Source organism: Pholis gunnellus (assembly GCF_910591455.1).
Source record: "Pholis gunnellus genome assembly, chromosome: 8".
NCBI classification, from domain to species: domain Eukaryota; kingdom Metazoa; phylum Chordata; class Actinopteri; order Perciformes; family Pholidae; genus Pholis; species Pholis gunnellus.
The window spans coordinates 15,526,283-15,544,082 of NC_136534.1; the positions used below are offsets into that span (position 1 = coordinate 15,526,283).

General features: G+C 42.4%; 2 protein-coding genes across 4 annotated transcripts; both read right to left on the reverse strand.

The window, feature by feature from the left end:
* Positions 1–82: 82 nt before the first annotated feature.
* On the reverse strand, positions 83–12,506 carry tmem245 (transmembrane protein 245). Of its 3 annotated transcripts, XM_079164580.1 has the most exons (18): positions 11,585–12,506; positions 10,238–10,355; positions 9,555–9,650; positions 8,883–8,990; positions 8,194–8,415; positions 7,922–8,091; positions 6,634–6,657; positions 4,756–4,860; positions 4,589–4,671; positions 4,399–4,489; positions 4,191–4,289; positions 3,986–4,117; positions 3,533–3,655; positions 2,783–2,928; positions 2,579–2,679; positions 2,296–2,470; positions 1,424–1,618; positions 83–1,333 (listed from the first exon to the last, which is right to left on the reverse strand). In XM_079164580.1, the coding sequence occupies exons 1-18, from the start codon at positions 12,182–12,184 to the stop codon at positions 1,285–1,287; spliced, it is 2,637 nt and encodes an 878-aa protein (XP_079020706.1). In that variant the 5' UTR covers positions 12,185–12,506; the 3' UTR covers positions 83–1,284. The 3 variants fall into 3 exon arrangements, with proteins under 3 accessions (XP_079020706.1, XP_079020707.1, XP_079020708.1); XM_079164581.1 differs by lacking the exon at positions 6,634–6,657; XM_079164582.1 differs by lacking the exon at positions 10,238–10,355 and having other exon boundaries at positions 11,585–12,079.
* Positions 12,507–14,327: 1,821 nt separating this feature from the next.
* frrs1l (ferric-chelate reductase 1-like) lies at positions 14,328–17,049 on the reverse strand (the record flags this gene model as incomplete). The annotated part of the gene is made up of 5 exons (XM_079164061.1): positions 14,328–14,500; positions 14,596–14,842; positions 15,970–16,108; positions 16,388–16,472; positions 16,848–17,049. 5 exons carry the CDS (start codon positions 17,047–17,049, stop codon positions 14,328–14,330), a joined length of 846 nt encoding a protein of 281 aa, XP_079020187.1.
* Between the last annotated feature and the right edge of the window lie 751 nt (positions 17,050–17,800).

Consider the following 17,800-nt stretch of genomic DNA (forward strand, 5'->3'; position numbering starts at 1 on the left):
CCATCAATATATATATATATATATATATATATATATATAGATAGTAGTTCAAATTAGCAATAAGAATCCCAAAAAAAGCTACTACTGTTTAAATGATTGTTTATTGTGTCAGTGAATACCCGTTAATTAAAAATAAAATAGCAACAGTACCAAGTAAAAACTACAGTCATTTAGTCAAACACTTGTTCCAACCCAGAACAACCCAGAAAACCCTCAGAGAGCTAACACAGCAGCCATGTATGATCAATGTGTTGCATTATGTACACAATTCACCGGTACAGCTTGTTTATTAACCATTCAAGTGATGTCAACAACTTCATACTCTCTTTAGAAAAGTACTCGGACTGGAGTTCAAATAAATAGTGTTGGAGTGGATGAGGCGAGCAGAAAATAAGCAGACATTTGGCGTAACGGATTCGAGGTGATGAGGTCAAAAACTATGATGAAGTCACGTGATGGGGTGACAGTCACCAAACTCAAAAGTGCTCACAGAAATACTCAGTGAAACATGTCTGTAACAAGTTATTCTGAGTGTAAACATGCTTCAACACTGACGGATCAGCTAAGCGTGTTAAAAATATAAAGGTTGCATGTATGCGTGCAAAACAATGTAACGGTGGTCCTTTTCCTATCACTGAAACGTGAATGACACATTAAGGGTTAGAACTAAAAATCAGTCAACAACTGCTTCTCTTGAGCCAGGTGTGAGGACGTCTATTTCAAGCCTTCACTACAAAACGCTGCTCGAGCCGCCATGAAGGAGAGAGGTAAGGAAAACAAACACTGAACAACCACATACTGCAGCCTAAAACACAGCCAGGGTGTGCAGGGTGGAAATCAGGGGGCACTGTAAGATAAAATATATCACGTTACGATTCACCACAAACCGCACAGTGACTTTATGCATCTCTAAACATTATAAAATCAATTCAGGCACTGGAGTTCTGAGGGATATTGTGCTTCACATCTCCGTCATTCATAGTCGTAATGCCCAATGTAATATCATTGGTCCATGTCAGGGATCAGGATTGAACGCTTGCATCTGTCATTTTAGGGTCTTGAATCAAGAGCGGCTGGTGCCACGTTGCTCAGAGAAACAGCTCTGGCGAGCGTACGGCATCATGGGTGACCAGCCGCTGCGCCGCCATCTCTTCTCGGTCGGGGCAGACCTCTGTAGAGCCGGGCGGCGAAGGATGGGGCTTCAGGGATGGGAGCGCTTCCCCCGTGAGGAAACAGCCGATTAAGAAGCCAGGTGACATTGCACAAGGACACACGCTCTCGCTCTCACTCACCACTCTTTTTCAGGATAGTGGGGGTGGAGTCTGTGGCGGTCCTGAGAGTGACAAGCAATAATGGTACAGTGTGGTTGCGTTTGTCTTCAGGCTAGATCAGCTCTTTGAATGCGTTTTTTTTGGAGCGTTACCTGATTTGGTTGAGCGGCCAGCTGGAATGCACCGGTGTTGGCGTTGCAGAGCTGGGGCTCATCAGCATGGCACTGTAGATGTTGGCTGCAACTACCAGGATGCAGAGGAGGATGGGCCCGATGATGGCGCCCTCCAGACCTAGATAGTAGGCTCCGCCTGCCACTGCCAGACCTGTCAGATACGGGTGTCCACCCCTGAGACACGGACACAAGAAGACAGATCAACACAAAGAAATACCTCGAAAATACACAAAGTTATGAAATTAGAAAATAGAAATGTATAGGAATGCGTAGTGGTATTTTGTTTTTACATATTTGACCTCACAAATACCCAATATATATCACGATGTGTATTTTTTTTATACCTAAAACACAAAACGTTTTTAGACTTCAGTCATATTGATGAAGTTGTCAACTTTTTTTAATTCAACCATTCAATGTAGACACTAATACGTAGCTTTGTAGCAAATTCTTGGATTTTGTTGTGTGAATACACCATCACAGGGAGGTTTATGTGTCCCTGATTGCAGCTGCATTGCCAAACAATGAACATAACTCTTGCCATATAAATGATCTTTAATATAGATTTTAACACTATCCAAATTGATTTTCACCACATGCTAAAAATGACAGAATCCAACCCATAAATGCAAAGCATGCTTTGGAAAATACTAAATAATATAAATGATGTGTGTTTGGAATTCACTGGACTGTAACTACAAAATCAAAGAGGTTCTCAAATAAAGAAAAGTTAATTTACACAATATTTGTCTGTACCAGGCGGTTGGTTTGTTGAAATGTGTTGTCAAAGCTATGAGGGGAAACATCAAATATCAAAGACACAAGCTGGTAACAGTGTCACACATACATACCCTGATATGTCAGAGTAGATAGCTGTATCTACAAAGTACGTTGGGAGCAGATGGCAGATCAGCAGCAGCAGGGCCTTGACGCCTTCGCCCTGCGCCAACCACAGGTCACACACTGCCGGCAGTGCTGCCCAGTAGGTCCCCAAGAACGGTACCGCGCCCAGGATGGCAGCCAGAGCTTCAGGCCAAGGGGAGAAGGATTTGAGGAGTGAGAAAAAACACTGAACGCGGCTTGGCACGTGCAGGTAAAGTGACGACATTATCTGCTGTGAACACGCTGACTCACCAGAAGGAATGAAGACTATGTTGATGCCAAACATGGTGTGAGTGAGCCAAGTGTAGAGGCCGTAGAAGCCAGCCATCTTCAGAGAGGCGTCAAACACTCCTCTTCAAAACAAACACACACACACACAAGGTCAAAAAGAATCTCCTTTAGCTAGATGTTCAGATTGTCTACATAGTTTTTGTGTGTGTGTGTGTGTGTGATTACCTGATGGCCTCTTCTACAGACTGGCCTATGATATTTGAGGAGGGTCCAGGCTGGGAGAGGGGGGTCAGGCGGAGCACCCATTTAACAGGTTTGTAGTATTCACCACTGGAGCTCAACAGGTAGAAGAGAGTGGTCAGGAAAATCACCTGCGTATGAAAACAGCAGAAATATGAGCAAGTTTGCTGTCGCTAAACAAATTCAGATTATTTAACCTGTCTTTACACTCGTAAAAAACCCATTCAGGAACAGAGTCCTCGAGTACATGTGGACCGTCTACTTTACCACCAAAGCATATACCGCTCAGAACAACCAAGCCTTTCACAGGTGTATCGAGGGTCAATATCTGTTGCAAACGCTTCCATTAAGATGTCTCTACATCTCCAAGTGAGAATTTAGGGATGAATACAATGATTTTACCTGCGCTATGCAGACCATGAACACATGTATTTAATGTTGGTAGACTGTGCAAACACCTGGGACAACGATGGCAGGAATATTGTTTCATCCCTGATAGAGTCTGATATGTTGTATTTTAGTACGTATATTATTAGATCAGCTGACATGTTTGTGCTTGTTACTCTTGTTAGCTACAAAAGAATAAACATGCAGTAAATGTGATCTGAAATCTGAGTGTTACCCTCAGTTGAAATTGTTGCTGGTTTTATTGTAAATGAATAACCTCATAAATAAATGTCAACAAACCAAACCCAACCCGTGTCATTTTGTGTCCGATGGTTTAGTGCTTCATACCAGACTCAGGACAAAGTTGAGCAGAGCCGTGCCGCTGTGGAACAAGACGGTGAGGAGAGTTGTCGTGGTGGAGATGAGGAGGCCGACGTTTCTACTCATCACCACCCATAAGGACTCCAGGATCTTCAGAACAACAGGGCAACAGTAACAGCGTCATCCACAGGAGAACTATACACCCACTTGAGTTATAAATGCGTCAACGATTTATGAACTGCAGTTGTCGTAACGCCAACAGTAGCCCAATCAGAGCCAGGCTGACACACAACACGTTTTATCAAATTCACTGATTCTTGGAAATATAATATTTGATACAAAGCACAAACAAATGACGACGCAGCCCCTCGTCTTTAGTCAAACTTTATTCCATTTAGTGTCACAAATGTTGATGGGTCCTTGAAAGCAAAATACATGCAGGTCCTCATGCAGAAGATGGTGTTAAACAGTCATACTTACAGACAGCAGAGTCTCAATGTTTTCCTGCAGAAAGGAGGCGATGTCATTCCAGTCGAGGATTTCGCCGAGCCAGCTGTTCCCTCTCTGAACCATCATCTTCTGACCGCGGTGCCGGCCCGGGTGGGTCATGTTCTGGGAAATGAAATATTTTGTGTGAAGGATAAATCTTTCCCAGACATTTAGAAGTTAAATTGACTTGACTGACCTTCACAAACCAGGAGTGGTACAATCTGTCCCAGAGCTCCAAAACCTGTTTCTCAATCACAGCTGTGTTGTTCATCTTGTCCCCTAACATCTTGTGGAGCTGCACAAAATGAGAAAGATTATTAGTATATTAAGTATTCAGGGTTTTTTCTTCCACAGTTTGAGTCAGAGAGATCAATGGTAAACATACAGGCACTTTTTATTCTTACCTTTTGTGTTATCCATTCTCTACCGTGTTGATGAACATTAGTAGCAGCTGAATTGAGAGCCTTCTGCACCACACGAGCCTCTGGAAGCCAACTAGAGGACGACGATGTAACAAGAAGATGATGAGAAGTTACAAACTCCAAACACAAAAGCAAAAAATACAAACTACAAATTAAAAAAGGAGAGTCGTACTTGGCCCATTCCGGATGGTTAGACACAGTCTCATTGATGAGGTTACTGGTTACGTCGATGATGTGAACACTTTCATGGTGAACCTAGAAAGATAGAAGTTACTTTGTGCCTCTGAAATGCAGTGATGTAAAAAAAAAAAAAAAAAAAAGGAACAAAAACAGTAGTACCATAGCGGTGAGCAGTAGAGCCATGAGCAGGGTCCCTGTGACCAGGATGAAGATGATGAAGATGCTGATGATTTTATCCAGAGATCGCTCCAACCACACGATCATCTACGCACATAGAGAGGACACAGATAGGAAGAGGGGGGCGGGGGGGAGATACAAAGTCAGCAGAATTCTGAAAAGTTTGAAAACATACAGTGATCGGACACATGGAGAAACCTGCGTCCTTCCCATGTGAAGAAGCCATTTTGGATCTAAAAGCTGCCCCCTTGGGCCCTGAGAAAAGCAAGGTGGTCGACTGAGTGAGCCAGGGTACCTGTACGCACGCATGCACACATCCTTGCACTTTAACACGGAAACATGCAAGCGAAAAACTCCGGCCGTGTGTTCTGAATGCATGACATTCCCGTCAGTATCTTTTATTTTAAAAAATAGTTTGCGAGCCCGTCCAACAGTCTTTCAAAGTTCATTCTGTTGAAAGGTGGTGAAGTTCTTAACTCAGGTTTCTCAATGCTCCAAAACTGCATCAACAGCGAGCTCATAACAGCATCCGTCAGTGTGTGTTAATGTCACACAAGCCATGTGTTACTGGATACAATGGCATGTTACTGTTAGTGGACACCTCTCTCCCGTAAGGCTATGTCCTTATGATTTGTCATTGTATTGATGGTGAAATGCTATGGCCGCAAAAGGTCCCACTGCATTTCAGCTACACAATGCGACACAAAGTCTAGAATAAAGCGTTTATTATTGAGGTGAATGTTGAACTTTTTTCTTACCGTCTATAAGAATGTAGCCGTACTTTACAGATTATGCTTGTCAGGCTGACTGATGGTAAACAAAAGAATGGAAACACCACATCAGCGAGGACTTACTCCTGATTTTAAAATAGCTACTTCAGGCACATAACCATGAAAGTTAGTACAGTATGTTGGGTAACAATTAGCAAAAAATCACCAGCACTTAATGCAACACAAGACCACTAATGACATTCCAGAGGCCACACAGTCAGTGCCGTAGTTACAAACACCACATTCTTAATGCAGAAAGGGACCTTAAAAATAGTGAAAATTCAAACCATGTATTCAGAAATCTCAACAATCGCACCAACACCTTATTTGTTCTTATTAAGAAAAGTATAGAACAATTCAGCCCTATCCTTTAAAAGAAAGTTAATTTCCAAAACACGTCTTTTAAAACTGGAGCTTCTAATATTCTCCTAAATACAAACAGTTGAGGCATCATATAATAGCACAACAAAGAAAAGTAAAGCTCTTTTAAATAAGGTAAAAGTTTGCCCACATTGTTAATATGAAGCGGCACCAAATAAAAACAAAGTGTGAGGTGTTTCCATTGTTTTGTCCATCCTCGCTCCCACCCATAAAATCTCCTGCGTAACCACATCTCTCCACGGGTTCCATGGACAGTGTTTGTCCTTAATCTCTATAAAACAACTTATCAGGCTTATCAGCCAACATATATTCAGGTTCAGAAACGCCGCCCTCTGCTCCGTCTGCATCAGTCATCTCTCCATGCAGCCCAAACACTCTCAAGCACAACCTGCCAGTTAGACCACAGCAGGGAAGGTACGAACGAGGCAGAGGGACCGAAGAGTCCCGCCTCCCCCCCGGCCGTAGCTTCCTGTAAAATAAAAGCATGACCCAGCGAAGCAGCGAGAGGACAGACATGTAGACAGGATGAAGGGGTGATGACAGTGGATGGGTAAAGCGCCACTCTAAGCTTGTGCTCACGCCTCTACACGCATCCACACACACATGTAAACAGGTTTGTTTCCTTATCCTTCTTCTCTCGCTTTCTCTCATGCACACGCTTTCTGTGAGTCTCTCGTTCTCTCAGCACTCTGCTCCTCCAAATCATTACCTGCTTGTTAAGCCAATGCCAGAGCTTGGGGAGGAGACAAAGAGACATTGGGAAGATTATTTATTTTTTTTTTTGGAAAGACCTGTGCAGCAGTTCATCACATGTACCCATGCGACAAGAACACAACCTCTTCGGGTACAGGCAGTGAGGGATCAGGAAGTGGCCCGTGGCAGGAAGGATTTGACTACAGTGTTTGAGTGTGGACTGGCACAGTGGGATGCAAATCATTGGGATTATAAACACACAACACAACCACATCAAAAAAACATCAGGAGAAAGACATCTTTTAATGGATCGATAGGCCCTGTGTTTGTTATGGCCAACATGTTGGCAAACAACTGCCTACTTATACATCCAGCAGGCAAGGATCAAAATTGTCATTTATTTGAAGTCTTTTGGAAATATCTGGTTCTTTATCTGCTGAACAGGAAGTGTGCGGTACCGTGTCGGTTTACCAGAGCTGCATGATGCATCTCGAAACAGCGCGAGCAGTGAGAGTGGATCGAAACAATGAGCCGATAGACGTTATGACGCTCCGTAAAACAGAGGGGAACTGCAGAGTCGGGTGACACACCTTTCATTTGCTTTCATACAGTTTTGATATAAAAATGTGGATAATTGCAGCGTCATTGTAAAATAAATGAGTATCTGAAAAATAAGCACAAAAGCAGACCATGGCGCAAATAAATCACCAAAACTCAGTCGGTTCTGATCCCTAAAATGCATTTAAAGTTTGTTTATTGTGTGCCATTGTTGTCCTGTGTTGTGTCCAAAATCTGAATTAATACACGATTTCATTTTTTGTTAGTTTGTTCTTGAAGAAGGTGATTACATACAGTATACCCAAGATGTCCTTCTGCACTCATGTACTGAAGTCCTGAGGGATAGGTGCATCAGAAAAGACACCATCAGGACAAATAAGAAGGAAAAGATACGACACAATGACTGAAGTGAACAATTCAATACCCCAACACACAGAATTGTAATTCTTGCTGAACTATTTCAATACTTACAGAATATTTTATCCTGTAATATTTGAACTGCAGAAAACCAGCAGTCCTGACCTTCAAAGAGTATTAGCCAAACAGACCTTGATAGCCACTGATGGCCCTTAACTGTGGTCAGTGATGAATATACTATATCAACACAAAATAATGTCTAAAAGGACGTACAAGTGAAACATAAAAAGGTGTGTGTGCCTGGATGAGGATGCGTGAAATCAAAAGGAAGAGGGAAATAAGGACAGCGCCTGCACCGGCGGCACGTGGAGATCAGTCAGAGGCGTTACCTTCGTGTCGATGCGCAGCAGGAACTGAGCCAAGCCTTTGATTGGTCCAGGCAGCAGGGCCCCCTCTCGCTCACGTCCAAGCTTCTCCAGCACCGCCCACCATGAGATGAGAGTCCGCTCCGCAAAGCCCTTCAGGCCAAAGCGGACCACCAGCTTCTTCAGCACCCACACTAAAGCATAAACGCAACAGTAGTCTGTGTACAGTAGAGCAAGAAGCATGTGAAAGGGAGTGTTCATGCATGTGTGTGTGTGTGTGTGTGTGTGTGTATTACCAGCCACAGGGATAGGCAGCAGTTGAAGGATCCAGAGGTTGAGCCAGACCTGAACCAGTACAATGGCCCAGACTAGTAGAATAAAGTAGATATCACTGGCTCTTTTGGGGCTTTTCTCTTTCTGGAAGAGGCCGGTTGGTAACGAACTAAAGCCGCGAGGGAACCCAGGCGTGGAGGTGAGGGGGCCTACAGACTGCACACCACCTTGGAAGACATCACGGCCTTGGCGCAGAGGAAGCACATAGAGGAAGAAAAAGAGAGAAGCAAAGAACATTAGTTTGTTGTTCAAGTGCAAACCACTGGTGAAGCTAAAGCAGAAGTTTCTTGAGCTGCAGTTCCTCTAACGGCTACTAGAAGCTGGCTCAGAAAGACGTTGTCTGTATGGAATAAAAATGCAACTTCTCTATTAAGATACAATGTCATTTTCAGATTAATGTTCATTAAAGATGAGCCTTTCTCCTCTCTTTAAATCATTAGGGTCATTTTGAAATAAATGTTTTTTGCCAAATGATTTATTTCTTCAGTAAATAGCCGTGTAATAAGCGGGATAATGTACAGCGACGGGGTTCCTGTCGGGGTTCATTCCGTACTAATGACCGGCTCGCTGTTCATTAATACCCCTGACATACACAGACTATCTATAACAAAGTGCCTCTATAATACACAGAGTTGGAAGTGAGCGCTCTTACCTGCGGTAGAGTTTTCACTTGGCTCAGTTTTCATCTGAAGGTTGCTACAGGAGATCGCCATGTAAATAGTGTTAGCAGCGAAAGACAACACCTGCCCCGACAGCTCTCCTGAGGAAGAAGAGAGACAGAGGACATGAAATCAAAACAGCAGAGCGTCAAATAGCACATTTCTTTGTGTCCTGATTAAAAAAGGGACAAACTGCCCTCCTCACGATGCCTGTGTTTTAGGTAACGCTGTACTAAGATACTGTTTAACTGTGTATTTTTAAGCTGTTAACAGGATAACAGCTGCTCAGCGAGATTCTTTCATTAGGCAGCGCATCAAAGTTAATTATAAGCTGATTTGACCCCCTTGACTTTTAAAGCAATCGTTTGACATTTGGGGAACTTGTTGAGAGTTAGATTGAAGATTGATACCACTCTCATGTCTGCACAGTAAATATGGAGCTACAGCCAGCAGCCAGATAGTTTAGCTTAGCATAAAGACTGGAAACAAAGGGAAACAGCTAGCCTAGCTCTGTCCAAAGGTAACGAAGTCCACCTACAGTACCAGCACCTCTTAAGATCCCAAATGAACACATTATTTCTACTGTTTAATTCATACAAAAATACATTTTTGAATGCCCAGTGGACTTCTCACGGTGGTACATGTGCGTGTCCATTAATCTTCACCTCTGCCAGGATCAGGTGGTTTCTCTTGGGATCCCACGATGATGAGTATGACCACAACCACAAATAGGGGCACTCTCCACGAGCCGGTCAGAGACACTGAAAACAGATGCAGAAATCAGGCTGGTAACGCTGTATTTTCTTGCTATTGTGGAGAAACATGTTGCTCTTGAACTGCATAATATTTTGATACATTATTAGTTATTTCTTGGCAAAAAAATAGTGAGCCTTGTGTCAGCTGAAACATGTGTTTTGCAATAAATAAAAGATCAAATAATGAGATAATATTGATCACACGCTCATGTGAAAAACCTCGTTGCTCTCCTCTTGAGCAGAGCGTCTTCTTAATATCGCTCAGTCACTTTTAACATTTCACGCTTGAAGGTCAACTTTTCGGCACGCCTTGAGTGTGCTAAAAATACTGGAGACTTTATCATCTTACTATGCAACTCTGCACGCGCTCTGTCAATTAGACTTCACTCATATATCACTTTTGAAAAAAAACTGTGTTTTGACATTTGTTTTAAGCCTCCTTTAAACTGCTACCTGCCAAGTAGGCAACATTTGAAGAAATCTTCCCGGGGGCAAAAAATTTAAAAAAAAGGGGAATTTGAATAAAAGCAATGGAATGACAACCAACATGTCTGAGCAGACTCTCCCTGGCTGCCCCTCCTCAGCACACTCACCAATGTAGAAGAGCAAAATGGCCCAGACAGGAAGAGCCAAAGCCCTCAGGTAGTGCTCAGTGTGGGGACTCCACTTGAAACAAACCACCAACAAGTAGCCAAACACCACAGTGCACACCTGAGAGGAAACAAGAGGCACAGTGGCAACATAATAACAATAGAGGGGATGCTATGGGGTACCGTCAGACCAAAAGGTAAAGGTTGTAACTTTTGCACCGTCGCTGCTTCTTCCACACATAGTTTTGTTTCAAACTGGTCAGCGTTTATAATCTATACTCGAAGAAAACTCAGCAATCACTCCATATGATGTTTGTGTCAATCGTTTAGTGTTATCGTTGTACCTACATGAAGGTGTCCGCATGAATGACTGAGCATCATTTGATATGAAACTAAGACTGTGACGTTATTGAAGGTTTTTTTTTTTTCCTAAACTGTTGCGCATTTGAAAAACATTCAAAAGGCCTTAAAGTGATCAAACTATACTTCTGTTAACCCACAGACAATCTGCTGCTGTTTGATAGGAAAAGCATGAAATGTGATGCTCCAGTCACAGAGGTCTTATAGCTGGTTCCACTGCACACAAAGGCGCATTTCGATGTAATCGAATATAATGTCCTCGTCCTATTTTTGGACAAGGGCCCTGTGTCCGTCTACCTCAGCATTTAAAGAAAAGGACAAGGCCGTCTGAGGAGGAACGTTTAATACAATTTGAATCTAGTCAAAGCGTGGCTGGATTCAGGCCCCTGCAGCCGTTTAGGATTAAATATCGATCGATCTGCAGGAAACTGCAGGAAATGTGATTAGCTAGGATACAAGTTTAGGCATATGTTCCAAATAAAATAGGTAAGTGGAATAACCCATTATGGGACACATTCAAGGAAATGCAATTCAAACTATTTGCAGCATTTCCTCATTCTGCAATGATTCCAGTTTCTTATTACCATTCATCCACTGTTGATAATGGATGATCACATTGTGTCATCCTTTAACAATGTTGCTAGTAACCCTCTGTTTATTTGTTTGTCCATCAACTCATCAATTAGTTATATTATTATAATATATAGTCATATATATAAGTTGTATTTGTCTGAATTTCACAGATAACTCTAGACAACATCAGATGCATCTCAGAATAGTATGCATGATTTTTGCATCAATGTTCCAGGCAGTGATGTAAACAACACTGGAGAACATGTTGTTTTTAATAGCGTGATATACTGTAGCTGTCAACCGTGTGGTTTGTTGGGCTGACAGAGACCTCGCCCACCCAGCAGCATCCACTAGGAGTGACAACAGAGGGTCTTGTTGTCACCCCGGATGTACGTGCCCACTTGTCCATCCACTCACCCACGCAGTGTAGAAATAGTCCAGCGCGGCCCCGATGATCCCGCAGATGTGCCCGAGGATCACCTGCATGCCGACGACACTCCAGAAAAGGTAGAGGAAGTAGACCAGCGGCGCCCCGGCCCCGATCACCAGCAGCACCGTGAGCCTCTCGAGCACCAGCCTTCCCATCGCCTCCACCCCGTAGTTCACACACCACACCGGGATCAGCAGGGTCCCCACCACGATGGGCGTCCGGGTTTCCTGCAGCCCACTGAGCCACGAGCGGCCGAGCCGAGCCAGGGAGTACTTGAAGGGGTGCAGGAAGGTCCCGCAGAGCACTGCCCAGAGCAGCGGGCGGAGGAAGGCCTCCAGGATGAAGTAGACCAGGACCGAAGCTCCGCAGCATATAGCCACAAAGATCATCGCCCCCGTGTTGTAGAAGGCCTGCTTAATGTTTTTATCAAACTTCAGGGACGACGGCTGGGTTAACAGTTGGCTCACCATCCCGACGGCCGGCTGGACGCTCTCGGAGAAAAAGACGGAGTGAAGCCGCGCAGAGAGAGGGCTCTCCGGGGGAGAGGCGGAGGCAGGCCCCGGAGCCGATTCCTCCTCGTCTTCCATGTTCCCTGATTCCACCACTGTAGGCCACCCGAGGGATCACTTCTTCTTCTTCTTCTTTTACTTTTAATGGCGGTTGGCAAATAGCTCTCGGGTCCATTACCGCCCCCCACTACTCTGGAGTGTGGACTAAGGATCTATATTCTCTCTAAACCGACAACAAAACAAAGAAAAGAAAATAATTAACCAAACAAAAGTGAACGAATGGAAAAAAATAAATAAAACAATAATTCTCAAATTATTTTCATTAGTCTTGTTGACCCTAAATACTGTAAAGAAGTTTCCAACATGTGTTACTAGAACTTTTCTTTACTGATCACTCACTGAAACGTTCTTCTATAATAAACAATAAAACATGGTCCACAGTTCTTCTTCACAAAATCCTACTACTACCAGTTTATTTATTTATTGTTTATTTCCTGTTATTACTATTTATCATACTATTAATAGTGTAATAATAAATTATTATCATTGTTATCATTATTGTTATTATTATTAAACATTTGATCTAAAGAAACAAATAATGTTCTTGTTTGTCTTTTAAGTTGTAGTCCTGCATAATATATAAAGTATGTGATTTAAAAACTAGTATGTAGCAGATATAGTGGTAGACATGGTTGAAGACACCGATACAATCAGAACAATGTAAAAGGTACTATAATCACATTAACCGATTTACAAATAGCAAATAATATAATCAGTAATTTTAAATACTGAGGTAAAGTGTCCTGCATGTGGCTTTTATGGATAAGAAGTGTTTTTATCTGGACTGGTTAGAAAAATGACCTTACAGTTGGCTTATGGTTACAGACAATATTTTGATTATTGCAAGCTATTTTTTATGTAAGTTTTGAAAAATATAAATGTGTGCATGCGCCAAAGAAGCAGGCCCCTTGAATTAACGTTGATTGTTGAATATATTATAACATCTTGATTTTATTAAATTACTAATATAGGGCTTTTTTCTTTTAATTACTCCAAAAAATGTTTCCGTTGAAGGCAAGACCAAAATAAAAATGTTGTTTTAAGATTTTCAAATGTATTGTCTTATATTTTATTTTTATTTTGTATCTCTCTTAATCTCCTATGGCCTTATACTGTTTGACTGACAGAGCTGTCTGTTCATGCACAACATCTGTACTGTGTGTATTGTATTGTTATTTCTTCACAGTTTTATTGATAATAAACACAACCATGGCAGATTACTTCAGTGGGAGGTGTTTTTATACAGATTAAAAGGCTACAATAACAGCCTGGGGGAAAAATGAGTCCACCTCCAAGAAACTGTCCAATCCACAGTTTGCTTAAGTTTAGTGTGTTATTGCTTGTAATAGTAACTCATTAGCAGCCTCTCTGTCTTTAAAACACAGTCACAGTGGCACATTATTAATAAACAAACACAACAGACATTCTGGTTGAGAAAGTGGGGAAACATCTTGAAAGGAAATTATAGAAAAGTTCAGCCAAACATAAGAAAAAGTTTATGAAAATCTTTTACATGGTAAACACGTAATGTAGGCAGTACCTAAAACCATGGAAACTATATGTTATGATAGGCCCAGTTCAAACAACAAACAAACCATGATTTTCTTTTTTGCAAAGCATGAAATCCATATAAAGAGGGTGAAGGGGGCAGGAAGAGTTTGTGCAAAAGGCTGTGAGCTGCTTGTTTTCTTTTGTCCTCCGAAAACCTTTTGTGTTTTAGCCAAGTTCAACAAGAGGCCCTGTCTTCTCATCATCGCTGAACAGCGGGATTTTGAAATCATTTCCACATTTCCCAGTGCATGCAGTATTTCAAAGACTTGTGAGATTTATTTATAATCATTTTTAGTTCTCACATTTTTTAAATACTTGGAAGCTATCATAAATACTGAAAATAACTGTCCTATTCTTAATATAACACTACTCTTGTTTTGTACTGACACCAGTACATGACTCCTCTACAATATAGGTTTAATAATTTGTCAAGATCTTCTTTATGAGTTCAATGCTATAATATAAGTAATATACTCTATATTGTGTTTAATATATCTAACGATGTCTCTTTGCACAAAGTGCACACTTGAATGTGGCATCAGACAACTTATTTATTGCTGCATCATGTTCTCTTCCCTCTTTTTTCCACTATGTGGTCTGCTGTGCTTCATTATGGCGTTCCCATTAGTAAGTAGAAGGTGAGGGCTACGATGAGCAGTAAGCAGAGGGGAGAGTTGAAGGTCTGGTAGGCCGTAGAAGGCATGAAGATGTCCTCGTACTTATAGATGCTGATCATGTGGTCACTGACAGGCGGATTGTCGATGTCATGCCTCGTGATGGAACCTGTTGGAAAAGGGAAGACGATGTAAGATGAGATGAAAGATGTAAAATAAAAAGCACAAAGACAGTTGACTTGATGCTAAAGCTTGATCAATCACCTTGTATGGCAGGTCCCCATGCAAACAGGTAATACCAGGACAGGTGTAAGTCCACAAGTGTTTCCTCTCTGGGGACATACAACGGTCGTTTAAAACGGCAGGTCACCCGGTTGTTCTCAAAAACGCCCTCTTCATCTCTTGCAGGGTTCCTTTTTATTTCCTTGGCCCACTGGCCGACATTGTAGAAGTGATGAATCCGTACACGTCCGTTATCGTCATGCACACAGCCCATGACATCGTCTCCTCCCTAAGGAAATAGGAAAGGAATGAAAAGCTTTATTTCAAATTGATGTATTCATCTGTTGACAAAAGGTTGACTTCTGATACAAAACATAAATAAAGTTATTGGGACTGAAACTATTATTGCTCATGCTTGTGCAATAAGCCCCAATGGGTCGTTATAATGCACACAAGTGTTAGTTTTCTTTTTTTTCCTTGTAGGAATAGTCAATAGGAGAAAAACAAGACGCGGGGTAAACCCTTGACAGGTCGCCAGTCAATCACAGGGCTGACACATGAAGACAGAAAACCATTCAAGCTCACATTCACACCTAGGAATCTATAAACTCACCTGCATGTCTTTGGACTGTGGCCGGAAACAGAGAACATAAAGAAAACCAACGGCAACATAGGAAAACATGCTAACTGTACACAGAAGAAAAGCTGGAGGGTTAAAACCCAGAACAGTGCTGCCCCTGATAGTCAGACAATTAACTTTTGATGAAGTGCCCAGCCTTCATGGGGGCCACAACATTTATGACGTTTGTACATGCTAACTGGTACGCAAGTTCAAGTTCTTACGACCCTCATCATGGGTGGTGGCTTCAATATTAATTGTGACGAGTTCAACCAAAGACTGACTTTTCCTTCTCAGATTGTTACATTTGAACAAGTGACCTCAAAGAGTTACAGAAAGTTCACAATATTTAATGTGAAAATGGCAGGAAAAAAATGGGAGGAAAGTAAACTAATTTTGTATAACCTGCCTCTGAACATCTTGTAAGCGCTCATATTTATCTTGGCTGCCTTAAAAATAGTTTCATTAAAAGCATTACCATACTGTATATAAAGGTTTTTACCTTCATCCCAAACAAATTTCAACACAATTATGTAAACGATGGACAATTGCTTTTGGTATAAAAGCCTTCAAAGTACATGTTTCTGTAGTTAATCATTTGGTTTCATAGTGACAGTAAACTCTTGAAAATATGCATAATTCGCACCACATCCATGTGTTTAATTACAGGTTATGGACCATACATTGGCATAACTTGATCTGATGCAACATATAAACTAAAATAACACACATACTGTGTGTGTCATACTGCCCTGAACCGTCTCAACAGTCAGAGTTGTTGATGTGCAGCTGCTCACCATTTTCTTGTCAGAGGAGAAACCTATAGCCACCCAGCCGTCTGTGTCTGAGCTCATCTCATACTCCACATCTGTCCCGATGCGGCGATAACTCAGAAAGTAGTCACACGTTTCTGCATCACACCCTGGCTTTCCATATCTGTACAAGGACAAATGAATGCGTTCACTTAGAGGCCCTACAAATAGAGACATTAGAGAAGGTGAGATTCACAATATCTTCATAACGTAAATAGGGCACTTTTTAGGGTTATTTCACGCAGGTTTCAGAGAATAAATACAAAGACGAGAAGTCCATGTTTAGCTCCAGCTTTAGAAAGTCAAGCGACAGCATCTAGGATAAAGCAGCCTCTGGGAATTCATCTGCACCAGAGTTCTGTTCAGAAAGGGAGAGTTGGCAAAAGATGTAGCCTTCTCTAACCTTATGCAGCCTTTGGTTACTCCACAGTCGACAACTTTGATCTTGGCAAAGGGATCCACTGGTGGGGCGGTGGGGAATGGATAACCTGCAAAATGCAAAATCAGCACTCTGTTGGTTCCACACAAAAACAACTGATGTTTGTTTTCAAGACAGTCAAAGGGCCAACTAGGGGGAGGCCATCTGCACTGTGAGCGTGTGTGAGTGTGCGTGTGCGTGTGAATGAGAGAGAGCGAGGAGGAGGGGTTGGGCAGCTACCACCGGGGAGCTGGCCTGGGTGCTGAAAGGCCTTGCACAGTGCAGGTTGGATGCAAGACAAAATGAGCAGCACGTGATCAGTTTCTGTTTACAGTTTTTGTTTAATTTTCTGTTCAACTTGTATGATAGAAGTTTGTCTATTGCGCATGCCATGTAAACCAAATCCACCAACTGTGAATCGTCGTACAATGCATTAGAGCCTTACCGTCATCGGACAGATATCTGGACTCCAGGAACTCGGAGGCGAAGGTGTAGGAGTCCTTGCGGGGCTCCTGGTGCCCCGGCTCTCCGTGCTCCCCGTGGCCGGCCCGTAGTGCTCCCTCATCGGTGGGGCTCGGCGCGACCCCCAACCATCCGCTCTGGATCAACAGCACCAACAGCTTCACGAGCCTCCGCAGGAAAATCATGGCCGAATTATGTCAACAAAGAAGCGATAAAAACCACTAAACCAACATAAAATCAAATCGAATCCTCATTATTGTTTGAATTTCGGTATCTTCGCAGGTACCCATCGCAGCGTCACCAAAATCATCCCCGCATCCCAATTGTCTGTTTGGCTGTTTACTCGCAGGTTAGTGGGGGGATTCAGCGCCCATGACCGTGTGATTAAGAAACTAATCCAATCCTAAATTACCCCTTATTGTAATCGTACCACCTAATTCGGCTACACGGCCGTAATCCTCTTTGAAATCCGAATCTAGATGCCTAGCAGTGCTCATTCATCTTCGCATATTTTTCAGTCGGAGTATTGGCCGGATGAATGGTTTCGCCCGGCCTCCCTCTCTTCTCCCTCCTCAGTCAATCACAGTAACATCCAATGAGGAGGCGCTACGTGCTATTATCAGGATCAATCAATTGGGGATTAGGCCAGAGAGGGTATTTCACACACAATCTCTCAGAGATGTGGAGTATAGACATGTACTGCTCAAAAAGCCGTGCCACAGATGAGCAAAAGAGCAGGAATAGACTTATATGAAAAACAAAACAAAAAAATTGGCATAGCTAGGATGTGAGTCCCCCTATGGGTAGACTCTTAAGACACAAAAAAAGTCTATAAATAACTCATTTATCTATGAAGATGTTTCATATTCATAGTCAGTTGTTTGTGCAATTACATTTTCTGTAAATTTCATCTACTAAATTGGCCTACTTTTAAGT

Bases quoted from the DNA above. Each gene is read 5' to 3' on its own strand.
- tmem245 (XM_079164580.1), bottom strand. From the start codon at position 12,184: ATGGAAGACGAGGAGGAATCGGCTCCGGGGCCTGCCTCCGCCTCTCCC. The intron at 9,651-10,237 runs GTGAGTGTGCTG...ATCTGTTTTCAG, and splicing joins CATTTTGCTCTTCTACATTG to TGTCTCTGACCGGCTCGTGG. The intron at 1,334-1,423 runs GTAACGCTCCAA...TGTCACTCTCAG, and splicing joins TGGCCGCTCAACCAAATCAG to GACCGCCACAGACTCCACCC.